The 24476-nt window shown below is 49.3% G+C and overlaps 9 protein-coding genes across 9 annotated transcripts; 5 read left to right on the top strand and 4 right to left on the bottom strand.

Moving 5' to 3' along the window:
• Positions 1 to 364: 364 nt before the first annotated feature.
• N7473_007475 (OSBP family protein) lies at positions 365 to 3303 on the top strand. The gene is made up of 8 exons (XM_057153415.1): positions 365 to 689; positions 760 to 828; positions 906 to 1011; positions 1092 to 1202; positions 1290 to 1568; positions 1648 to 1897; positions 1952 to 2265; positions 2327 to 3303. The coding sequence occupies exons 1-8, from the start codon at positions 653 to 655 to the stop codon at positions 2601 to 2603; spliced, it is 1443 nt and encodes a 480-aa protein (XP_057007753.1). The 5' UTR covers positions 365 to 652; the 3' UTR covers positions 2604 to 3303.
• Positions 3304 to 3711: 408 nt separating this feature from the next.
• Positions 3712 to 4320, bottom strand: N7473_007474 (uncharacterized protein; the record flags this gene model as incomplete). Its single annotated transcript, XM_057153414.1, has 3 exons — positions 3712 to 3786; positions 3860 to 3960; positions 4023 to 4320. 3 exons carry the CDS (start codon positions 4318 to 4320, stop codon positions 3712 to 3714), a joined length of 474 nt encoding a protein of 157 aa, XP_057007752.1.
• Positions 4321 to 5200: 880 nt separating this feature from the next.
• Positions 5201 to 6712, bottom strand: hosA (histone deacetylase HOS2; the record flags this gene model as incomplete). Its single annotated transcript, XM_057153413.1, has 1 exon — positions 5201 to 6712. One exon carries the CDS (start codon positions 6710 to 6712, stop codon positions 5201 to 5203), a length of 1512 nt encoding a protein of 503 aa, XP_057007751.1.
• Positions 6713 to 7073: 361 nt separating this feature from the next.
• Positions 7074 to 9135, top strand: N7473_007472 (Zn(II)2Cys6 transcription factor; the record flags this gene model as incomplete). The annotated part of the gene is made up of 3 exons (XM_057153412.1): positions 7074 to 7445; positions 7498 to 8630; positions 8703 to 9135. The coding sequence occupies 3 exons, from the start codon at positions 7074 to 7076 to the stop codon at positions 9133 to 9135; spliced, it is 1938 nt and encodes a 645-aa protein (XP_057007750.1).
• Positions 9136 to 10554: 1419 nt separating this feature from the next.
• N7473_007471 (Zn(II)2Cys6 transcription factor domain-containing protein) lies at positions 10555 to 12539 on the top strand (the record flags this gene model as incomplete). Its single annotated transcript, XM_057153411.1, has 4 exons — positions 10555 to 10614; positions 10676 to 11245; positions 11303 to 11443; positions 11505 to 12539. The coding sequence occupies 4 exons, from the start codon at positions 10555 to 10557 to the stop codon at positions 12537 to 12539; spliced, it is 1806 nt and encodes a 601-aa protein (XP_057007749.1).
• A 509-nt stretch (positions 12540 to 13048) lies between these two features.
• On the bottom strand, positions 13049 to 14120 carry N7473_007470 (short-chain dehydrogenase/reductase family protein; the record flags this gene model as incomplete). The annotated part of the gene is made up of 2 exons (XM_057153410.1): positions 13049 to 13160; positions 13246 to 14120. The coding sequence occupies 2 exons, from the start codon at positions 14118 to 14120 to the stop codon at positions 13049 to 13051; spliced, it is 987 nt and encodes a 328-aa protein (XP_057007748.1).
• A 711-nt stretch (positions 14121 to 14831) lies between these two features.
• On the bottom strand, positions 14832 to 16355 carry N7473_007469 (amino acid permease family protein; the record flags this gene model as incomplete). Its single annotated transcript, XM_057153409.1, has 1 exon — positions 14832 to 16355. The coding sequence occupies one exon, from the start codon at positions 16353 to 16355 to the stop codon at positions 14832 to 14834; it is 1524 nt and encodes a 507-aa protein (XP_057007747.1).
• Positions 16356 to 16876: 521 nt separating this feature from the next.
• On the top strand, positions 16877 to 18992 carry N7473_007468 (amidase; the record flags this gene model as incomplete). Its single annotated transcript, XM_057153408.1, has 2 exons — positions 16877 to 16885; positions 16938 to 18992. The coding sequence occupies 2 exons, from the start codon at positions 16877 to 16879 to the stop codon at positions 18990 to 18992; spliced, it is 2064 nt and encodes a 687-aa protein (XP_057007746.1).
• Positions 18993 to 21698: 2706 nt separating this feature from the next.
• N7473_007467 (isocitrate lyase/PEP mutase family protein) lies at positions 21699 to 22688 on the top strand (the record flags this gene model as incomplete). The annotated part of the gene is made up of 2 exons (XM_057153407.1): positions 21699 to 21833; positions 21897 to 22688. 2 exons carry the CDS (start codon positions 21699 to 21701, stop codon positions 22686 to 22688), a joined length of 927 nt encoding a protein of 308 aa, XP_057007745.1.
• Between the last annotated feature and the right edge of the window lie 1788 nt (positions 22689 to 24476).

Raw genomic sequence — 24476 nt, 5'->3', positions numbered from 1 at the left:
TGGAAGGTTTTCTTATGGTCTTGGGATAGAAGGACATTTTTCAGTAATACTTAACAACTCTAGAGGATAACAGCCTAATAGATAATAGACGGAAAGAGGCCAAGATGGAACCAAACCCTACCCAATGTTAGCCTTGTTGGGCCAATCTATCCCAGCCTATCCCAGGCGTGGGTTAAGCCCAAAGTGGAGGCGTGAGGCTCGACGTCACTGCCCGACTGACCCAAGTCGATGATTTAGTGTTTTTTTGGTCAGTTCGAGAGGAAACTTGGCGAGTGTCAGATTGTATTTTCCAAGTAGTATTGGCATTTAATAAGTAGATATACTATGAACAGGTCCCACCAAGTTTTTAAGTACTCGTATTTCCCTACGATGACGAGCGAACTGGCTAAGCCCTGCGCGCCCGTAAACGGCGTATAGTCAACCATCTTTTTTCCTTGAGACAGACTCCACAGCCTCTTTTAAACCCTTCTTCTTTTTCTTCTTTCTTTTTTTCAACCCCTCCTTTTAGAACTCTCCAAGACCCTGGATCTTCCTATTCCTCCCAAACCGACTCCATATTTGACTCACGCTAGATGCCGTTGTGCTGAACCCTTAACTCTCCCCTCTCCCCCACAATAACATCCTACTGTTTCTGTCTCTTCCGCTTGCAACCATGCCGGTCCCGCACCTCCGCCGCGCTTCCTTAACCAGTGGGTTTCTTTTCCCTCTTCCTCACTCACCCATCAACTCACATCATGTCGGACGCTCACGCAACTCTAGGCCGGTCATCCGTGGACGACTCCCCCGGCAGCGGGGAAGATGAGATTGTCGAGCCCGAGCAGGGAAATGGTATTGTCCCCGCCATCCGTTGGAAAAAGACCAACCGCTTCCCCCGCGATGTCCCCCCACTAACGTGGGAAGTACAGTCCTCTCGCATATCATTTCGCAGCTCCGACCGGGCGCCGACTTGAGTCGGGTCGTTCTGCCCACCTTCATTCTGGAGCCGAGGTCTATGCTCGAGCGCATTACCAAGTATGTGCGACCTTTCCGAAGCTTGTGTGGCGCGGGCCCAACGAGTAGTTGAGACGGAACTAACAGGATTCTCTGCATAGCTTCATGGCACACCCCGAAACGCTTCTTCCTATGCCCACGATCGATGACCCTGTTGAGCGCTTTGTTTCGGTGATCAAATTCTATTTGAGTGGATGGCACATCAAGCCCCCGTACGTTCCTCGCGCTTTTGTTGTTCCTCTTTTTCTCCTGCCTCCCGCGGTGACGACATACTGATTTTCTCTCCGCCATACCTCCAGAGGCGTCAAGAAGCCCTTGAACCCCATTCTCGGAGAGACTTTCACCTGCTACTGGGACTACCCTGATGGAACACGCGGATACTATGTTTCGGAGCAGACTTCCCACCACCCACCCAAGTCCAGCTACTTCTTCATGGCTCCCGAGCACCACATTCGGATTGATGGCACCCTCAAGCCGCGCAGCAAGTTCTTGGGCAACTCTGCAGCGAGTATGATGGAAGGTATTGCGATTTTGCGGCTGTTGAACCGGGGCCAGGATAAGGAGAAGGGTGAACGATAGTACGTTTCAATGCTTGACTTGTTTTATTGTGGCACTTTCTTGCTGCTTGCGCCAACATCATACTAACCGATTGTCTAGCATCCTCACCCAACCCAACATGTACGCGCGCGGTATCCTGTTCGGAAAGATGAAGTATGAGCTTGGTGACCACAGTTATGTGCGGTGCCCGGAAAACAACCTCGTGGCCGATATCGAGTTCAAGACCAAGGGTTATTTCTCGGGAACATATAATGCCATTGGAGGCACGATCAAGAACGAAAAGACTGGTGAAGTTTTATATGAATTGTCAGGCTTGTGGAACGGCGAGATGCACATCAAGGATGTCCATGTTCGTTCACTGCTATTCCTTTTCCCAAATGTCAGATGCTAATCAATAAGACAGACTCACCAAAAGGAGGTTTTATTCGATGCCACACACGCAAAGCACACGAAGCCCCTTGCACGCCCCATCAGTGAGCAAGCAGAGCGCGAATCGCAACGACTATGGGAACCCACGGTCAAGGCGATCCTCGCGCAAAACCACGCGGCCGCGACGGACGAGAAGACTAAGATTGAAGATCGCCAACGAGACGAGGCCGCCAAGCGTGTCGACGAAGGTGTTGAGTGGCGGCCCCGATTGTTCCGGGCTGTACACGGCGGCCATGGTGGTCAAGACGAGGGCGAGGAAGACCTAGATTGGATCATCAATGCCGAAGTGTATGTTCCGAAAGGCGTATCCGAGTAAGATCGAGTGGTGGCTAATGTTTGAAACCTACAGCGATTCACACGATCCCGAGACCGCCATCAAGCAAATCCTAGCCATCGCACCCATCCTCGAAGGTCAGAAAGACTCCAGCCAATTCCAGATCCCGCCGCATGCTTCCAAGCCATCCAACTCTGCGACACCGGCGCTCCCCGAGCAAGACACGACAGCTAATACCGCGAGCGCAGCCTCATCCACAGGAAACAACACAGCCGCAGCCAGTATCGTGGAGCGGAAAGACACCGAAACACAAGAAGTGGAGGAGTTTGTGGATGCGGAGGAAAAGCAGTGAAATCTGGAAACAAAACAACCACAACATAACATATACTCCGGCCTAGCCCATTCACCACCAACTCGCGCCGAGGTCCTTTCCAGCCACACGCCTCGCTCAGAGTCCACCACCCACTGCTACTCTATCAAGCTAAGCAATCAGTCTGCACAAGCTATCTAGCAAGCAGTACTCGAGCGGCTGGAAAATGACAACCACACACACCCTTTCTACTTCCCATGACCACCCATTATGTTCAACACAAGCGTTTCCCGGTCTTAAAAAACCGCACCACATTGCTGGATACCCGATTTGATTCTGGATTTTGCGATCCCTCCAAAAAACAAAGAAAAGAAAACACATTAATAATCTTCGAAATTCGTCAAATAAACAAATGAAAATAAATGCATGCTTCAAACACATCCATCTTCGCATTGCATCGCATCGCGCTTCTTCTGGAATCAAGATTGGTTGGGAGTGGATTGGGGGTTCGTTGGAGGTATTAGCGTCGAAGTAATGTTTAATATGGGGTGTCGTACAAGATAGAGATACCATACCATGGCTTGGACCTGGATTCATTGTCTTTTATTGAAGGATTGAAAAGTCAAAGATGCAGGTTTCATTCTTATGGTCTGATTTACTTGGTTCTCACTCGTAAAGTACGGTGTTATTAAGATCAGAATGAGTTGATGATACAGGACAAGTCCAAAGGTCTGAATCTAGGGACTAGATCTGATTAGATATGCTTTGATTATCTCTTTTCTGAAAGATCTTTTTAGAAATCTTTTGAATTATTTTCCCTGACGGGCTTTGAGTGGAGTTCTTCTTGGTCTGGTGTTTAACTTGTGTGATTGATAAAATGACATTGATAATTTGTGAGGGGTTCACCTTAATTTATGTCCGGCATGCATAGGCACAGACGAGTATACAGACTGAGAGGCATGAACTTGGTTGAGTGACCATACTCTCTTCAATATTTGTTGACCAAGCTATCTTACAGGGCACGAGTATAAGCTCGAACCTATGGGGTGCAACAGCATTCGTTTAGCTTTAAAACACATGTAAGAAGACTCATCTTTCAGATATCATCTTGTTGAGAGATAGCTGTCGACTACCGTTATTCTGTCCACTTCTAGTTCTGGGTGCTTCCTGTATCCACCTCAGAATCAGCATCTCCTTTGCTGAACAGTGCAACGTGATAGAAACTCTGGCAAAGAGACACTCTTTCTCATACTTCCTCGATCATTGTGGAAGATCACAGGAGAATACTGTAGACCCACCACTCCATTCCTCTCCACCTTGCGGAGAAAGATCGTTTCATCGTAAGACGTCACAAAGCCGTATTTGATATGCGTCTCAAGCAGGTATGTTGGAACCAGGCCTACGTATATCCATATGTTAGTATAGGTCCTAATTGATGGTTGACGTAAGATATCACCTTACCTAGCAAGCGTCGCAGGGACCCTTCATAACCCTTTTCAAGCTTATCAAGTGCAGAGCCGAGTGGATGGGGTGGATGCGGTCGTATTGCTGGTAGTCGAGCTTCTCCCACGCCCGTGACTATGCCAGAGCCAGATTTTTGATAGGTGGCTATGAAATCGGGGGCTTTGCGGGATCTATCATGCGGCAAGCTCAGCTCGGCGCCTGTATAGCTGCCAAGCACGAGATCCTGCCCCTGGGCTTTGAATGCAGCACCCAGAACTTGGCCAGCGCGTCCTAGCACTCTTTGTTTGACGTCCATCTCGTAGAAAAACAGGCACATGCTCTTCAGAGGTGGTGTGAGGCGCATCTGGCCCTGTAAGCTTGATGTCTATGATTTGCTGGCTCCAGGTTTGAGTGTTGAATGTGTTGATGACCTCGGCCTCGAAGTTAGGCCAAGGGCGCAAGCCTTCCGCCACCTTAATTGCACCTTGGGGTGGAACTGAAGTCGGTGCACTTGGGAGCGACGAGGAGGTCAGGCAAGGGCTCTTGGAGAGCATCGCGCGCGGTCAAGGCTAATATGGTCGGCATGTTTGGGATAGATGGGCTGGAGGTGATTCGAGATGAAATTTGAGCTGAGAGGTGTGAGGAGCGAGAGTTTGGGAGGAGGGGATATCTAGGAAGAAGATATTCAAATTGGGATGAGCTGATCTTGTGTTTTCTGCAAGCGTACCTTCTAAATTAAGAAGGCACTCTAGTCAGATAGCATCTTTAGATAATAATCATTAACGAATGTCCGCTATGTTTACAGCAGTGTAGTTTGTCGTTTTCACGACAGACCGGCCACACGGATTGGCTGCGGTCAGCTTGATAGCTTATAGCAGTATATCTAATTTTGAAAATTCCGTATTCAACCAGGATACATGGACACAGAAGTACATACCTGGGGGGTATTCAGTTCGTTGAGTCACCATATGTTCTTTCAAATGATTGATTTTATGCATTTCTTTCTTGATTGCTTTTTATTACTGTACAGGTCTCTGTCCGGGGATATCACAAGAACCTAAAAACGAATAACCTTCAACTCCCTTGACATAGATACTCCAAATGCGAGAGATAGAACGAAAGGAAAGAAAAAACCAACCTGGAGCGCCGGAACCCCCAATCCTAACACCGTGCGTAAGCAACAGAAGAGCGATCCATCATGAATATAGTTCGCCCTTATATCCAGCTCCCCGCTCCAACTCCCGCCGGCGATTCCCACGGGGAATAGCACCTGCCGAGCCAGGGACGCCTGTAAAGGCCGCGGCAGCTTCAGCGGCTACAGCAGCAGAGCCACCACCGTAATGCTCTTCGCGCTCTTCCTCCAGCATAGCGGTCTCTTCTTCAATTTCTTTTTCCGTTTCCTCGCGGAGGCCTAGGATATCCGGAGGAATGAAGCTCATCTGTACACTCGGGGCGCCCTTGATGTACCTCAACTGTTCATGCACCGACTCGACTAGCCCAGCAAGGTAAGACCGGGGATTCTTATTCTCCAGCTTACGGAGCTCCGACAGTGGCGGGAATAGTGAGTAGTCCGGGCCGAAATGTGTGCGGAAAGCGACCGAGTCGGGAATGTCCCTGCCGATTATTTGATCGGCCTCCAGGAGGATGGATGTCTCGTGGGCCCAGGCCCGGGACACATTGCGAGGGGTATATCCACCACCGCCGACGACGAGAAGGGGCAGGCCGAAGGTCTTGGTAAATGCGACACACTTACCATGCGCTTGAACGTTGAGGTTAAAGCAGCCCAGGCGGTCGCAACCAAGACTGTCGGCTCCACATTGTAGGACAATTGCGCCGGGGCGGTAAGTCTCAACGCAGGCACCGATTACCTCATTGTAGAGCGCTTCGTAGGAATTGTCGTCGATGCCGTCGTTGAGCGGGACGTTGATGGAGTGGTGTGCGCCAGGGTTGAGGGGATGTGTGGGTCCGGTGTCGTCGAGGGCTCCAGTTCCGGGGAAGAAGTTGTCTTTATCGTATTTGTGAAAGGAAACAGTAAGCACGCGGTCTGTAGACCAGAACGCCTGCTCGACACCGTCACCATGGTGCACGTCGATGTCAATATACATGACCCGCGGGTGATGGCGCAAAAGCTGTAGAATCCCGAGGACGATGTCATTGACGTAGCAGAACCCACTAGCCTCGGCCTTTTTCGCGTGATGCAGACCGCCAGACCAGTTGATCGCAATCTCTGCCTGATCATTGCATAGCTTGCGCGCTGCGTCGACCGTGCCGCCCGCATACAGCGAACAGTAATTGTACAGCCCATCGAAGATCGGGCAATCGTCGCCAAAGTTGAATCGCACCACGTTGTCGCTTTGTTCTGCGCGGTCCATATCGCCCGGCATTACCTGCCGCAAGAAATCAAGGTAGTCTGCTTCGTGAAACTCAGCCATTTCCTCATATGTCGCCGCCCGCGCGAGGTACAAGTCCATCGCATGGTGCATCCCGTACGCCATGACGAGCTGCTTGGTCAAAGTGAGTCGCCATGGTTTCATGGGATGTGATTGACCGAAATGGTGCGCCTCGACGGCTGGATTGGCGTGCCATGACACGCGGTAGCCCTTTGGGCGAGGTACTTGGTAGAGCTGGCGCTCGTTGGTGACTTTCTGGTCCAGACTCAGGGTTGTAGACGGCGCGTCATACTCTTGGACGACGGAGGAACGCGCCATCGGTGGGGATTCGAAGGATAGAGGTGGTTTCGAGGATATAGGAGGAGGAGGGCGCACTAGCCAAGAGGTGTCGAGCTCATTTCAAGACAAATGGGATTCAAGATGGAAGGGAAATGTGAAGAGTTGAGTTCCACTGGGTGGGTTCCAGAAACGATGGAGATGACTAAGGCGATCTTGCGTCTGCCCGCATAGGCGCTCGGGCCGATTTGTGGATGGATCCAGCCACTCGTGCGGGCCCTTCCTTTTTAGACATACCTCTCAGATTGATGTCTTGAACATCATTTTAACACATGTCCTTATTCCATCCAGCTCTTTATGATCATTCTGACTTTGCTGGTTCCTTCGGTGTATGGCTGGCTGAATGTCCTACGCGGTTAAAAGGCCTCGCTTGGCCCTAAGCTGTGTAGTATGCCGTCGCCGAAAGGTGAAATGTGGAAAAGAACAGCCCCAATGCCGCAACTGTGAGCGACTGGGAGAGATATGTGGATATGACGCAGGTGTTCGTGATACAGATACTGGTCGAGTCCTGCGAGTTGAAGAAACGAGAGAGAACCATCCACCCTCAGTGGCAGCTTCAGGTGAACCAACTTTCAAGGGCCATGAGAAGTCACCAGCTCAGCCGACTTCTAATCGCGGAAAGCCTATTTACCTCGCCCCGGATTATCTGACTCTACAGCGAGGGGCTCGTGTCCGACATGTCAGTAGGACTTTCTGGGGGTTTGTGAATGGCCAGGTAAGTAAACACTGTCCTGTATGCACCTAATTTTGCTCTAACTTTCGTGAAGGAAAGGCTGAATGATGCGTTCTTCTACTATGAGAAACCAATTCTAGATGACTTGCCTCCGCCACATATCTCAGCCGTCTCTCTCGCAAGGGTTCTCTTTTTCTTGCCCGCGAAACCAGCCGCTGATGCACTCGTTCAATCATTCTTCTTCAGTGTGTATCCAATCCATCCTTTGGTCGACACTTCAACCTTCCAAATCGAGTACGAGGTTTTCTGGGCATGGGCTCGAGCTGGAAGTCTCCAACCACCCGCGAGATTAGTTTCGGATCCTACATTCACTTGCCTCTTCTTTGCGGTTTTTTATGCAGGAGCTTCCGTCATATCATCATCAACATGGACAGATGATTCATCTGCGTTGAAAGATTTGGATCGTGAGGCAACAATCAACCAGCTCAAGGCAGCCTGCTCTGATACGTTGTCTGCATGTCGACACTCCGAACATCCAACACTCAACACCCTGGTTGCATCAATTCTGGTTCATGAATTTTCCAAAAAGAGATCATTAAATGAAGATGCACTCTTCATCGCATCGACCATCCGTCTAGCTCAGAGCATGGGGCTCCATCGAGAAAATGATGTTCCCGATCTCGCTCCCACGAGAGAGCAACGACGGCAGATATGGTGGCACATAGTTTGGTTGGATGTCCAATCGAGTCTTGCCAGTGGCTTGCCAACATGTCTTGGAAATAGTGCTCTAGATGGAGTACACATGATTTCCGCGCCAGAAGACTGTGCCGTTAAGAATCTTGCGATTGGTCGGTATGAAGCCGCACGGGTACTGAACAAGCTGATGTCTCTGCTTCAAACCGACGCCTCCTGTAATGCAGATCAAATGTCCCAAGAGAAATTGATTGAGCTTTTAGGGGCAGCCAAGTCCCTTAGTCACCTCATCGATATCCTCATTGTCAAGATACCTATCTTCGAAGATGCCGAGGACATACTTCCCGGGTATTTGAGGGAAGCTTCCCTGAAGACGCACCTGGCTCTTTATCAAGACAAAGGCAAAGCACCTACTTTAATTGGCGCGTGGGCAAAAACAAGTTTGTGGCTCGTCAAATTCGAGGTGGCCATCATGTTGAGGAAGTTGCTGCTTGGCCCTCCAGATTCGGTGTCTTCTCATGGGCCTTGGAATCGGTATGCTCTTTCTCACATCCGGCTGTCCGTATTCGAAATGATTGTGGAGGTGCCTAACAATTTCACGGACAGGATCTTTCAGTTATCACTACTCTACCTCCGGACATACCTGAGTCTTTGGAAAGCGTCAGCTTTCGAGCCCTATGCTTGGTTTCTCGCAGAGTACTATGGTCCCCAGCAGTGTGCTCTGTTGATCTTGGTCTATTTGATTCATCATCAGGGAGTTGAGGATGAGCCGAGAGCCCGCTACTACGTGGGTAGCTACTTAGAATTTATGAGTGGGAGAGATCCAGCCATCCCAAATAAGAAGCCACAAACTCAGATGGCAGTGAATGTTATTCGTGACCTCTGCAGACAGGCGGGCACTCGGATGTCTTATTTTGAAGATAACCCTGTCGAACCTCAATACAGGAGTGACTTCCGCGAGTTGCAAGATACAGATTTGTGGGATTCTGTCACGAGTGACTCCGAATGTGGCTTGCATGGCGCAGATCTTCATTTATAACCTGTCTGATCATATACGTCTATGGCCCCTGGTACTTGCGAGTCAGGATACGAAAAAGGAGCACAAATGATACGCACGGGCGGAAACAAGCTACAATTGACCCCCTTTTTGGGTGGCCTAATTCCAGATGAACATGGCATGAATGCAGCGCAGATCTCTATACTGGTACTTGATGGGGAAAGGAACTGCTCTCAAAAAGGAAGCAAGATTCCATGTGTAGAACAGGTGTAAGCAACGGAGCTTAGCCCGGCTTAATATAGGCTGTTGCGTTCACTTCCAGCCAGGGTGATCAGATCTCGACTTTGCATTGGCTTTCCTTCACCAGCATTCATTTGTACCCATACGAAGACCTCGGAGCATTCGAGATGCCATTCGTTGAGAAAGTCTCTCCTATCAAGGCAATGCAAATATTCTTCTAATTTGTACTAGGAATCTATTCCTGTGCTTCCTGCTCCCTCAGAAACAGTCAGCTGACATTCCCTCGCGTCTGCTGTCATCCCAAGGGATTCTTATCAACCGACACAGTTCATCGTGGTTCATAATTAGACCGTACCCAGGATTTTCGGCGCCTCTCTTGCTCGCTTCTTTGATCTAGAAGAGCACCAATAGATGATAGAGCTCCTCGACCCCGGTCACTTGAAGCTCAGCTGGAACTGGCTTACTGAACAATGAACATGCAAGAGAAGGATTCATGGGTGGGGGCGATGGATTTGTTGCCTCTGGGTTCTTGGGCCCACTTCGCAACTTCTTTCCTTTTAGGTAGGCTCACGGGCCGACCCTCAAAGACTATCTCGTCCAGATAAATGCCGGTGCTCATCCCCTGGGGATTCTCTTTCTTCAATTATATTTTCCTCAAGCATCATGCGCAGAGTGATCTCTGATCGGTCGCTTGCCACGTTACAGCCCCCTTCATGACTTTCACTTATGCAGGGGGCCATATAGTGGCCCGCCCGCTTAACGACGCTAAGGCGGTATCCTTGTTGTGTTTTGATCAACGACATGGCCTGCCAGCCATATTTACGTCTCTTTGAGGGCCGGTCTTTGATGCGATGGACCTAAACAATTTTCCGCTTCTCTACTAACTGAAAAGGCCTTTGGGAATGCACTTTGCGTGCCCATCTCACTTCGAGACCACTTTTCCCTCCCGCAAGTCTTGATCTGCGGGGGCTGTCACAGGTACTAACCTCAAAGGGCGTAGACCATGTTACATGACCACGCAACATTGGGGGCCGCAATTCCGCAGCCCCTCAACTTCAGGCAAAGCGTTTCTGCAAGCCTACCTTTGGCTAATTCCCTCCCCAGTCCCTTCAAGCCACCACCAATCTTGTCTCCTGCACACGTACAGCAAGTATTACATGACTCGAGTTGAGATCAGAAGACTGGCTGTGACTTGATACAAGCAAGTCAGCTCTCGCAACAATGGGCGGTATCCCCTGGCACTCGAAAGGGTGCATGACATGCCGGAAACGCAAAGTCAAGGTCCGGTTGGCCCTCTGGAGCTCTGTTGATACGCATTACTCCTGACACTTTGACCACACAGTGCGACGAACAAGAGCCAGAATGCGCCCGTTGCATCAAGCGCGGTGTCAAGTGTCCTGGATACGAAAAGACCCGCATCTTCATCCACCACCCATTGGCGAGACGAGAGAAAGCGAAGGAATCGGTCCCGATCACCGAGTCTCAGTATCAGATTGAATATCAAAGTCCATATCAGGCCCAGATCCAATCTCAACATCCGGTCCAATTCCAAGATCCCGTTCGAGCAATGATGATGCCCAGCAATGTGACCTCTGGACCGGTAGCGCGCGAACAGGTTTTCTCGTCCTTTACCAATGTCTTCTTCAGCCATACGGAGGAGGTTTCCACGCTAAATCTGTGGCAATATCTCATCTACAATTTTGCGACCCTTCCGAATAAGACGAATATGCTTGAGAGAGCCATTTCTGCGGTGTCTTGTCTTTACATGGGCAAGATGAACAACGATGATCATATGTACAACTATGGTCTGGACTTGTATGGAACTGCGATCCGGAGTGTGAAGAACAACATTTATCGAAACGCATGGAACGCGGAAATTGTGTATACTGCAGTCATTTTCCAGGAATTGGAGGTAAGGAGAGAGTTTCCAGAAGGATTGGATGACTTATCTAACATGATTCCGGTTTAGGGATACTGCTGCGCTTTCGATCTCCGAGCATGGTTGGCCCATACTCAGGGAACAAGTACCCTTCTTCGGTATTATCGTGATATTTTGCCTCGAAATCCTCTTCTTGACGCCATCTATAACCAACACCAGAAAATGCGACTGGTATGTTAATCACGAATCTTCGTGAATTGACTGGCCATAGGGCTGTACTGATTCTCTCCAGATTATTGCTACCGCTGGACTCAACATCACAGAAGACGAATATCAATATCTGAAACATTCAAGCGATGGGATTTCGACTCCACTATCTGAATTACTCGCAGTCTACGCAGAATTTGGACCGCTTTCCGCTGTCCTCAATTCGATTTCCCCCAATGACCACGAAGGATGCGAGACCCTACTCCAAAACTGCCTGAAACAAAAAGACAGAATCACGTCGTGGTATTCTCAATATGGCTACGCCAGAGGCCTCTTCGTGTGCGGCCCAGATGAATGCAAGACCGACGAGCTGCCCCCAACAGAGGGCTTATTCGGTGCTGGTTACCGGTTCTCCTCACTCGATAATGCCAGAATGCACCATTGGTACTGGAACGCGCTGGCCACAATCCAACCAATGATCTACAAAGCCAGATCTCTCGTTCGATCTTACCCGCTCACTCCTGAGAGCGGCTCTGGCAAAGCGCCAGCCGACGATGAGGATTATAAATTGTCAGAGTTCTACGCGGACGAGATTTGCCGCACAATCCCATACTACGCAAATGATACAAAAACACTCTCCGGGATCCGCATGTTGATGTTCCCAATGAGTGGGGCTATCAAGGTCTACATCGGCCTCGGAAATCGGGACAAGTTCCTCTGGTGTCAACATGCCCTTCGTTTGATCTCGAACCGTGGCCTAAGCTCTTCTCGTCGTTTGAGCGAGTTGTTCTGGAATAATTGGAATAATAGGACGGATGAACTTTGTCCTGTTCCATGTCGATCTCTGCGAGATGAAATGTTGTCCTTTGAGCTTTCTACAGAGCACCAGGAGAAGGTATTTGATGTGGGGCAGATGCTTGAGGAGTCTAAGCCTAAGGAAACACCAGAGAAGACTGTGGTGTCCAACTCAAATGAGGTAATGAAATCAACTGAGACTCCCCAGCCACCTCAGGTGCCCAAACCCAAGGAGAAGCCGAGGCCTAGTGAAGAGCCGAAGGTCACGGGAGAGCCACGGTTTCAAGGCGAAATTCAATTTATCCAGGAAGTTATCAAGGTTTAAGGGGTATGCAAGGTCAAGGCGTTGGGGCGGCTTTGGTCCTTTCACAAGCAAACGGATAACAAGCAGATGAGAAATGATAATCGGCGTCGAGACATTCAAGCAATCCAGTCTTCAAAAGCTCGATAATGCCCAAATCTAGCATTGACGTAGTGTACTATCTAATGCTGATCAATGTCATTGACGGCGTAAGACTTTCGATGGAACCAAACATGACGGACTGAGGTGCATTTCCAGTTGTATACCTCATGAACCTTGACAAAGAAGCACAACAGTACGGCAATAATGGGCATGTTAACTCTTTGCGACCAGCAAAAACTAAATCACGATTCTGTTGTATTGCAGGATATGTCTCAAATCACACTTTCTAGCATTGTAAATCAATTATTCGAGTCCACTCTGGCATGACGACAGTCTCACCTGGGCCTCTTCCAAGCAACTAAACTAAAAACAAATTACCACGAATCATCTCACAGGCCACCTTCATCTCGATAAACCATTGCAGCCCAGCCTCATTCAAATTCTCGCGGCAAAGTAGTCAACTTCTTCAACTCATCCATAGTCTCCTCCCACAACTTCTCCTGCACATTCTTCCCAGCCTCAGACCGGATATACTTCGATACCCTATTTAAGACAACAGAATTAGTAACATGCCTTCTGACTCTCCTAGTCTTCCTCTAAAACAAGAACCAAAAAAAAGGGAACTTACTCAAGAACCTCCTTATCCTCCAAGAACCTGCCATGCGACTCCGGCCCAGCAACAACAGCCGCATTCACAATCAACCACCCCCCAGCCTCAACACTCCTCGCCCTCACAGCCTTAACAAGATTAACAGGCAGTCTCCAATAGATAGGCAAAAAGTCACTAATCGCCGTATCCACCATCCCCGGACAAACCATGTTCAACATGATCTTGCTTGCATCCAGACGCGGCGCAAGACTGTACATGAACATTGCGCAGAGGACCTTACTATCCGCGTACCGGTATAAAGGAGAGACGGTATCCCCGCCATCCATGTACTCAAGGACAGAGTCGCAGGTGTCGAGGGGTGATTTTTTCGGGAAACTAGTCATTGTTTGGTGCATGCGACTACCCAGCCAGGTGATTCGGGTTGGCGAGCCGGTTTTTTCAGCGCTGGCGTTCAAGTAGGGTAGGAGTTCGGCGAGGAGGAGTGCGTTGGAGAGGTAATTCACTTGAACTGATTCCTCGTGGCCACTTGGACTGGGGTTGTGTTTCAAGCGGCTGATCCCAGCATTGAGGATGAGGATATCCAGAGTTGGGAGGGTTTGTGGCAGGGTTTTGCTGAAGGTTGTGATACAGTTGTTATCGTTGACGTCGAGTTTGAGGACTTTGATAGTTGGCTTTTTGGATTTTATGGCCGGGTCTTGGAGGAGGTTTTTGATGCAGGTTGCGCCTTTCGATTCGTTGCGGACGGCGAGGATGAGCGTGGTGAGGTTTAGGGTGAGGAGTTGGCGGGCTGTTTCGAGGCCGAGACCTGCACTGGCGCCGGTTACGACGGCGGATTTGCCGGTGAGGTCGATGCCTGGTGGTAAGGGGGTGACTTTGGGTTGGAGGAATGGCATCTTGGAGAGGGACTTGTGGTTTGAGTATGTTTGATATAGGGCTTGATGGGGAAGGAAGGTTGGTTGAATTGTAGATTCCAACATGGGCACTGGGGCATCTTATAATGGGGAGAATAAATCACAGTAAGATTCTCTTCTGCTCTAAAGCTATCTATCCATTATTAATTCGGCCCTATATTCTCATTGTCCGAAGAGTGTTCTGTCATCTCTTCCCTGCGGTAAACATTCACAGTATACAATTGACATCAGCATTCGGCCGACCAAAGTGGGGCTACCATCCACCAATAGGAGATCGAATTGAAGATTAGCCGTTTGGGTCATCAAAGATTAGCTTATCTCGGGAGGCACGTCCCTAGGGCCATTAGTCACCGGATTCATTGTGCCCAGCCGTTCCTTAAAAAAACACACCCGGAGTCTGATGTGGCCCCATATTGCGATCTCCATTCTCCACTCTCCATTCTCAACTGTTGGTATCTCACTTCGGCCCATCGTTAGTGCGATAGGCCTCGGGCAGCATGAACTGGCATGGGAGCATTCAGCCATCTATGAGCGCAACTCATAATGAAACTGGTAGATCATCCAGTTGAAGATAAGTGCCAACTCAACAGATGCACAACCCTTCAGTAAAGCTAAGTAAAAGTAACTAAATGAAGTACTCGTAAAAAAATTCAAGAAAAAGGCAAAAATCGGACAAAGGTGTCGAGGGCGGGTTCATTCAATCCTAAAATAACTGTGACGGCCCTTTATTAACCAGAACAACTGTGACACAAGCATCATTGCGCCGAAGACACCAATAGCATAATTCATATCACTCCCGCTGGGCTTTGGTGTGCCCGGGAAAAAGAAAAAGACCGCGATTACTGTGCACGTTATAACGCTAACAGTGTTAAGTGTCGTCCCCCATTTGCCCAGTCTAAATGGTCCAGGATTTAGTTTATCTCGTCCGACAATGAGAAGGGTGGCAATTGGCATGCCGTAAGAGATCATTAAGGCGATGCTACTAACGCTCACGATTGCCTGGAGGACGGTGGTAGAGAAGAGGTATAACACGCCGATAAGGGCAGTGATAATACCCTGGGCCCATATCGCTCGCACTGGAGCTTTCCAGCCAGGATCCACGTGGGAGAAATACCTGCTCCAGGGAATACCGCCATCTCGTGCAAAGCCCCATGTCATGCGGGAGGCGGTTGTCGCAACACTGACGTTTTGGCCAATAGAGATAATAGTGAATAATGCAACGAGAGCCGCCGCTCCTTGCAGGCCGAGAATCTGTTGAGCCAGTCCAATGAAAGGTAGGCCGGATGGATGATCTGCGATGGTCGTCTCATCCTGAAGACAAAAGAGACAAATCACCATAAAGACGAAACTCGTTCCTGCTCCGGAGAGGATCGAGAGGTACATAGCTTTAGGAACATTCCGACGCGGGTCGGGGATCTCCTCGGCCATATGAATCACTGAATCGAATGCCGTTAGGCCATAAGCTGACTGCAAAAGGCCCAAAAACCAGGTGACCGCATCATTCCATCCTGTTTGGTTCGTCCATGTCCCGAACACGAAGGTTGGATTTTGGAAGGATAGGTGAGTGTTTGTGGCGACAGAGATCAGAAATGCGAGAGAGAAGACGACAAAGAGAGCAGCAAATCCAACTCCCATCACATTATTCAACCATGGAAGAATAGGGTCTTTGCGGCAACCGACGACATTAACGACGGTCACCAAAAGTGACAAGCCGAGATAGATGACAAAGCTAATCCAGCCTTGATTGATTCCATCCCACTCCGAGTCGAACATCAGTTTCATCCCTAGGAGGAAATCGGTGTTGAAAGCAACTAGCGTCGCGGTTGCAGTCCACCAGCCAAAGACATTAATCCAAGCGCACATATATGAAAGGAATCGCCCTGTCGGGCTGCCACAAAGACGAAACACATAGTACGCCTGGCCCAGGGCCGTCGGCATGCTGCTGCAGAGTTCTCCTAGAGAAAGGACCACGCAAAGATTGCAAAGCGCCACCAACACGAGACCCCACAGAATAATGACAGGACCCCCGCTGCTAAATCCGATCGCAAGATCGCTGGATATTGCCCCCCAGGACCCTAGGACGCAAAAAGCAAGAGCCAACATGCTCCAGAGGCTAAATTTGCGTGAAAACACTTGATCATGGCCCAAGGCAACCAGATCCAGGGCATCTTGGTCCACAGATTTTGTGACAGCTAGCTCAATGTTATCAAAATTCATTTCTTTGTGGGCGAACAATGCCAGAGAAACACTCAGAGAGGATTCAGGTGAATGGTTGTTTTAGGAATCAGTTTATTTAAAGGGAATGGTTTGGAAGAGTGTCCAGCGTAAGACAAGAGATATATAAGGACATGTTGCTGGGGATGGGCGCAAGGCAGAGGTGACGCGACATGGTTATTGCGCATAACCTAAAGAGTGTACTGTATTGACACTCGGGTTCGACAGGAGGATACGATCTGGGGTTCAGACGCGGAGGAAGTGGCTAAAACTCAAATTCTACGGCACTAGACTATACTAGGAAAGTTGATGCTACAGGTATCTCCAGTGTGTCATGGTAGAAATCTGTCGGCTCCCGCGGGCTCCAGAGAGCGGGGGACAACAGGATCGACCGACTTGTATACTACTGACAGATTGGGGTTCCTGATCAAAGAATATTTAGTATCAACAGAGTAATTCGCAATTTACCGAAGATCTCTACATCTGAATGCTCGTTGGCCTCTACTATTGAATTGCTGTCGAAAATGGAAATTGTAAGTATTCATCTCACTTCCTTGCTGACTGTTTGGCTAACCAATATCTCAGTCCGGGGCCAGAGAACAGCAGCAGGATTGGTGTATCCTGGATGCAAGCATCGACGAACTCTTAGACGCACTTTCCAAAGGGTGCTTAACTAGTGTTGAGTTGGTAGCCCGCTATCTCCGTCGTCTCGGCACATATGACGCTTCTGGGCCTAAACTAAGTGCTGTCCCGATTCTCAACTCATCCGTAATGGAAGATGCCGCCATCTCGGATTCCAGAAGAGCCACTGGATTGCCACCAAGGGCTCTTGAAGGCATTCCGTTTCTCGTCAAGGATAACATCAAGGTCCAAGGAATGACCGTCGCTGCTGGTTCTCCGGCCTTTGAGCATCTGATTGCCACAGATGATGCCGCTTGCGTGAAGGCATTGAAATCTGCTGGTGCTATTGTCTTAGGCAGAACGAATATGCCAGCGATGGCAAATGGTGGCATGCAGCGCGGTATATATGGGCGTGCGGAAAGCCCATACAATTCCGATTTTTTGACCGCTGCCTATGGATCCGGCTCCTCCAATGGGTCTGCAACTGCGATTGCTGCCAACTTTGCAGCCTTCAGTTTAGGCACGGAGACGGTCTCTTCGGGACGATCCCCTGCGTCGAACAATGCCCTTGTGGCTTATACACCCTCGCGGGGCCTTCTTCCTCTGACTGGCGTGTGGCCGCTCTACCCGACGTGTGATGTTCTCGTTCCTTATACCAGAACAATGAGAGATATGTTACTTATCCTCGAAGTTCTTGTTGGAGCTGGGAATGACGTTCTGGGGGATTTTTGGAGGCAGCAGCCCTTTATTCCACTGCCGACAGTTAGCCAAATCCGGCCGCCATCGTTCCAAGAGCTAAAGAACGAACACAGTCTTCAAGGAAAGCGTCTCGGTATCCCCTCTATGTACATCGGAGGAGCAAGTCCAGTGCCTATAAGCACGAGACCTTCAGTTCTGAAGCTGTGGCGTGAATCCAGACAGGCATTAGAATCATGCGGCGCAGTTGTAGTGGAGGTTGACTTCCCACTGGTCACGCACTACGAAGACTGCGATGCATCTACCGACCAGTGGGCAAGGATTGACAACATGCCCAAAGGTTGGCTTCACACGGAACGGCATGAGCTCATCGCTCATGCGTGGGATGATTTCCTGGCCACAAATGGACAAGCCGACTGCAACTCTTTGAGCTGTGTCAAGCCTGATTCTATCTTTCCTCTCGCACCTGGGTCACTGCCAGGCGAATCAGAAGCGGACAACCAGTTAGATTGGACAGGGCTGGTTAACTATCCGAAGAACAAATCTTCGTCTATGTTTCAGCTCCCCGGAATGAAGAAAGGCCTGAAGTCTTTGGAGGAAGCAAGAAGACACACTCTGGAAAATTGGATGAACAGTTTGGGGTTGGACGCGGTGGTTTTCCCAGCAAATGGCGATGTAGGGCCATCAGATGCCGATATCAACAACGAAGCATCTCGGCTTGCGTGGCGGAATGGGGTCTTGTATTCCAATGGCAACCTCGCCATCCGTCATCTCGGCGTTCCTACCATATCGGTCCCAATGGGCACCATGGAGGACACCAAGATGCCAGTAAATATCACCTTTGCTGGGAGAGCGTATGATGATAACCGTCTTCTAGAGTTTGGGTATGCGTTTGAGGCAGCCACTCAGCACCGTCAGATGCCACCGCTCGTGCCGGCTCTCGATTCGGATATGGTCAGTAACAAGATCATCGTCACTGGACCTAGCGATATTCAGCGCGCGACAGTAAGGGCACTGCCTCGTATCAAGTTGATTGCAAAACATAAGAGAATCGATGGGTCTACAGTTCATCTTCGGGTCGAGGGTGTCGTGACGGATCCTACAGGGATCCCAACCGCAAAGAATTTGACTTGCTACATTGATGGTGAAGCTCAAAGTGTCACTATTGATGGCCAGAAGTGGGGTATTAACCTAACCCGTTCATTATCTGATCGAGAATCTGCTTGGGCTCGTTGGACGAGTCCAGCATTAGTGCAAACGGTCATCGTTATGACTTACCGGGGGGCTACTGGCATTGCCGCCGGTAAGTTGATCATACTGTAGCAGATACTAGACCTAGAGCTGAAGGATGAAGAGGAAAAGAAAAATCGCGCATCTTATTTCAGAAATATCATCCTATTAAATTCAAACTGGTAACTTGCTAGTCAAAATGATTCAAATTTTTTGAGGGGCTCATACCGTGTGAGAATGACCTTGTGGACTTTAATTTTACGTTGGCTTTAGTTCAGAGCCACGTTTTACCTGTGTTCTTTCCTGGCTTACCTGGCCCCACCTTTCAACGAAGGTAAATACATGCGATTGATGCGATACCTTATACTGGATCCAATTCTACAGAAGGGGCCACAGAACCCGCGGACCCCGAGCTAGCCGTTTCGCTCACATCAAAAGAATGTATAGAACTTTATATACATATCGGTCGAGGATCGGCGTATGGGACAGTCTATATGGACAAAAGACGAAGAAAATTAGTTTATGATTGGCCAAGGCACCGAAGGCGATAGAAGAAGAATCACACACCATTTCACTAACTGCCAGTCGATGCATCACACTGCAGCCATCACACCAGGCATCATGAATTGTTGCGCCTTCGCGAGGATTGAAGGCAATACGGAAGCGCGATTTCTTCCTTGTCACTAAAGACTTATTCGGTACGCAGAATAACGGCCCTTTAGGTTGTACCGCATTCAAAGGCTTAAGGTCCTTGCGAGTTCCTCCCGGCAGAAATTTAGGGACATACTCGGAGGGCTTATAGTGTCTAATAATGTCCGACTTAAAAGGTTTGTTTAGCTAGACCGTCACCCTTACTACCCGTTGCTAGCATAGTCACTCGGATAATTTCTTGTGTATAGGTATCTATATAGGGATTACGGGTAATAGGATGGAATGAAAGTTCGAGTCTAGGTTTCCTATTCGTGTTACGTGTATCGCGCGCGAAGCAAAGACCCTAGAAATAGCGCTGGTTTTTATCAGTATAATCTAGGACGCTATAAGGCTACGGTTTAAGCGTCCTAGTTAATAGTGGCTGTCGTAAACAAACGTAATTGGTGCTTCCTTTGGCTTGGCCTGCATTAGATTTACCTGCTGCTGATCACGCAACATTAGTCTATCCTACATGCAGTAGGTATATCCGGAGGAGATTCTCGGGTATATGGGCATGGTAGTTGTCAATAATATACTTGGGTGCGCAGTTAGCTTTGGAGTAGGTTTGTATCAGATCCCCACACGCCGTAGGTCTACTGCTACCGTGCATTCTTTTTTGCTGAAAACCCTTCTAGAACTGTGCCGGCACGGGCAAAACTTGACGAATGTGGTTGTGGTACTAGCAGTGCTCAATGTCCTTGTTACTTTGGCCGCTGGCCCCATGGTTTATTCTGGAAAGTTTGTAGAAGAGCTTACAAACTCTTAGGGGTAATTTGCAAAGTTATACACTACGGGTGACCTAGGCCCTTTCCACAGTGATTTGAGAGGAGAGATTGAAGAAAGGATAATGGTTGGGAGGAGGAATAGTCTAGCTATCAAGACACCCAGGGCCATGCATGTTTTTTGGGACGCCTAAATTGCAAGTCGTGGTATAGGGTAATGATGTACATTGGTCATGTCTTGCCGTGGGCTTCGGTATCTTTGGATTTACTCTATCATCCATCAGCGGTATTTCGCTCTCATTCCTAATGGATTGTTATCAGGATGTGAGTATTTCTGCCGTTTCTTATTGATTGTGCCTTGCCTTGAAATCGCTGATAATATTTGGCTATTCAGATCATTGGTGATGTCTTGGTTGGAGTTATCTTTCACGCGAAACATTATTTCTGTCGTTGTCCTCTTCATTATCACGCCTTGGGTATATGGTATGGGTATGCAGAATCTCCATATCCTCGCTGCTGCCATTGCCTTTGTCATTTATTTAATCCCGGTGCCTCTCCTTTTGTGGGGTAAGAAGGCGAGAATTGCCACTGCAGCAAGTTATAGGAAGATGGCGGCCAACCAGATCGGCCGCCGGACAGTATAGGTTGAGGTTGAGAAAATACACTCTTTGACACTTGAGCTTATTTTGTTGTATCACCAGTCTGCGTACATAGTGTAGTGGGGAGTCTGGGGACACGGGAGACTGATTCGTTCTGGTTGTGCGGCCTTGTTTCTAGAATATTTACTCGAGATTTGAATTGACTGAATCATGTTTATTTCAATTTGCTCTAGTGAAGTCTTTAAGTCATATCAATTACCCCACTCTTACTTTGCCGCGGGAGCTACTCACCCCCGAGATTTACGCCTGCATCTGCATAAAAACCTCTGCAGGAATACTCGGCACTTCAACTGCTATCTACCGAAGAGCGGTGTCGGCCCTCACAAACCACTTCTACCTCGCCAAAATATGAAGTACATGAAAAAATCCAATACATCGCCACGAATTCGGCGACAGCGAGAAATCACCGAGGGTAACCCGATGACATAATTGACTCCCGGTATCCACACCGGCAGCACAAGATGGAGAGAGTGCGCATCACCATCGATGGGGAGGATTCCATTGGTGGGGTTGTGCAGAAAAAAAAAAGTAGTGGTCTACCGGGTAACACACGTGGGATAGGTATAAAATATGACGGAGTGCCGGGTCTCGGTGTATTTTGAATTGCTGATAGAATAAGAGAAATCTATCCAACTACTACACATTTGATCTGTCGCATCGGACCTATACTCGAGTCTTTCATTAGTACTTTTCATCATTTTGTTAGCTCGATCTTCAAAGACGTCATCATGTCCTTGGGCTCAGGCGCATCCAATCTACGCAAGATCCTTGCAGACCCCAACGGCTTCGTGACAGCTCCCGGTGTATACGATGGCTTGTCAGCGCGGATGGCCCTTGGAGCTGGCTTCGATGCTCTGTACATGGTAAGTAGCAAAATAATCTCACCGTTGCTGCAGCAAGCTAACAGCATGCTTCTGCTTCCCCAGACGGGCGCAGGAACCGCCGCCTCCGTCCACGGCCAAGCAGACCTGGGCATCTGCACCCTCAACGACATGCGCGCCAACGCCGAGATGATCGCAAACCTATCCCCCAGCACGCCCGTCATCGCCGACGCAGATACCGGCTACGGCGGCCCGATCATGGTCGCCCGCACAACGGAGCAATACGCCCGCTCAGGCGTCGCAGCCTTCCACATCGAAGACCAAGTCCAAACCAAACGCTGCGGCCACCTGGGCGGCAAACAACTCGTCGACACAGCAACCTACACAACCCGCATCCGGGCCGCCGTGCAAGCACGCCACCGACTCGGCAGCGACATCGTAGTGATAGCACGCACCGACGCCCTCCAATCCTTCGGATACGACGAGAGTCTAGCACGACTCCGCGCCGCGCGGGACGCCGGCGCAGACGTGGGCTTTCTCGAAGGAATTTCCTCGCGGGAGATGGCCGTGCAGGCGGTTCGTGACCTTGCTCCGTGGCCGTTACTGTTGAATATGGTTGAGCATGGATCTACGCCGGCGATTTCGGCGCAGGAGGCGAAGGAGATTGGGTTCCGGATGATTATCTTTCCGTTTGCGACGATTGGGCCCGCGTTGACGGCTATGCGGGAGGGGTTGGAGAAGTTGAAGAGGTTGGGGTTGCCGGGGCTGGATCCCGAGTTGACGCCGCAGATGTTGTTCCGGGTTTGTGGGTTGGATGAGAAGATGAAATTGGATGCGGAGGCTGGGGGTGCGGCGTTTGAGGGGGGTGTAGATTTGGAGGAGAAGAAGAAGAAGTGATTTCTTGATTTCTTTCCCTATCGTTTCCTCCCTCCAAGGGAGTTGAAAGGGGGATTGGGTGAGAGAGTGTCTGCCTGTGAGGCTGTGAGCTCTGAAGGCATGATCACTTCGTTTCTTGAGACTTGGTGGCTTGTTGGAGTGGATGCCAGACTCGGGTTGATATTGATCGGCGGAAGCCATGAGGCTGTAAATAGTAACGTCCCCACAGTTAATGAATTCTATTCTTGTTGCAATATATTGTACTCCGTATTGTGCTTTTAAATATTCTGTCTCTGGGGTATGAAACTAGTCATGTCCTAATTTGGTCGTATAAAAATAAACAGTAAGCACTGATGTGAGTGTAGACGCAGAAAGTCTCCGATTGTTTCAGACTGCCGCCGATCGCAGAGCCAACCAAGGGTCGTCTCCCGTGTGGTGCCGTGGATGTCGACCAAGTCAAGATGGATTACAATACTGTACATACTCTTTTCGTCGGATGAAATGGAAAAGAATAATGTGCTTGTCTCTGGGGTGGAGAGCAGAGAGAGGTTCATTCGATGCGAGGGAGACTCGACCCTTGCACCGAACCTTTGAATTAGAAAGTACCATGCAGTAGTTAAGTGGAATGAGGGTATCACGTACTTGGTACTTGATCAACTGCATAAAGAAGTCATCAATTACTGAATCGTTAGGTAAGATACATGATTCTACCCCTTATCGATTCACCTGTCGTCGTAATCGCTCACAACAATAGCACCATGTATGTAGTCCTTCTGCGACATTATCACATACTGTGTAGAGTTCCTAGGCTGCCACGATAGCTCACCAACTACAACTTCACCTCTAGACGCTTCCAGATTCCCAGCCCCGAATCAGTCACACAAATGCCAACGGACTTGCAAAAAGAAACTCACCATTCCGGAGCCCTTGATGGATCCCATCTTTCCGGCCCAACCGACGTAGCCGGAGGCGTCCGGCCGATTCTCTAATTCTGTCTGTGTGAAGTCTATCTGCAGACCGGCGGAGTACACAATCAACGACACACCGTTAGACTCCTGCCAGGTGGGCAATTGAATTTGAGAGGCAAAAAAAAAGGAACCATAGGCTGGTCCTTTTGCACATCGTTTCATAATGGATCCCACATCCAGCCAGACCCTGCAAAAGACCCAGGGCAAAGGCACCCGGACCCATTTGCCGAGTCAGGGATGGAGCCCACCGACACACACATCGTTGCCGTTGGGCGATCGTCTGGTGGGCCAGACAGGCTAGACTGGGATACGGTGGAAGATTCGGATCTGGTCAGTACAGGACAGAATACATACATACATCGAGAAATTAGAATAATGGACAGTGGTTGTTGTGAAGAGTGACTGATCAGGCAGGTTTCTGGTCGGGCGCGTAGGAGAGTTGATGAGTTGTCCAGTGACAACGGATAGGTCTATTGGGAGTGTGAAACGTGTCGAGGATAGACGCTGTACACATGTCAACAGAAGAAAAGACAGCGAGGTTGTCATAGAATATTCAATACAGATACGAAGTTATCATACGGAGGACAAGAGAATGTCTCGACCGCCACGTCAGCTCGAGAAGGCTCCAGACCAGGAAGGCTGCACCGATTGGCTTGTGTGGGGAAGGGCTCGACATGGCGGTCTTGGACGATCTTGGAGGGTCTAGGAAATCATGTTTGGATTGCAATCCGGTTCATACAGAGTGAAGTTAGAAGTGGTAAGAAGATAGTATAGTCCGGCATTCCAATAGATAAGGAATCCGATGGAAACACGTGTTTGACACGAAGAATGTCGATAGTGT

Source organism: Penicillium subrubescens (assembly GCF_028828155.1).
Source record: "Penicillium subrubescens strain IBT 31985 chromosome Unknown utg000005l_segment0_segment0, whole genome shotgun sequence".
NCBI lineage: Eukaryota > Fungi > Ascomycota > Eurotiomycetes > Eurotiales > Aspergillaceae > Penicillium > Penicillium subrubescens.
Note: the sequence above shows the minus strand (reverse complement) of the source record. Positions and strands in the feature narration are given on the sequence as shown.

Excerpts from the sequence above, each read along its gene's own strand:
- N7473_007475 (XM_057153415.1), top strand. The coding sequence starts at position 653 with ATGCCGGTCCCGCACCTCCGCCGCGCTTCCTTAACCA. Across the intron at positions 1,203-1,289 it reads GGATGGCACATCAAGCCCCC|AGGCGTCAAGAAGCCCTTGA; the intron begins GTACGTTCCTCG and ends CCATACCTCCAG. Across the intron at positions 1,569-1,647 it reads AAGGAGAAGGGTGAACGATA|CATCCTCACCCAACCCAACA; the intron begins GTACGTTTCAAT and ends CCGATTGTCTAG.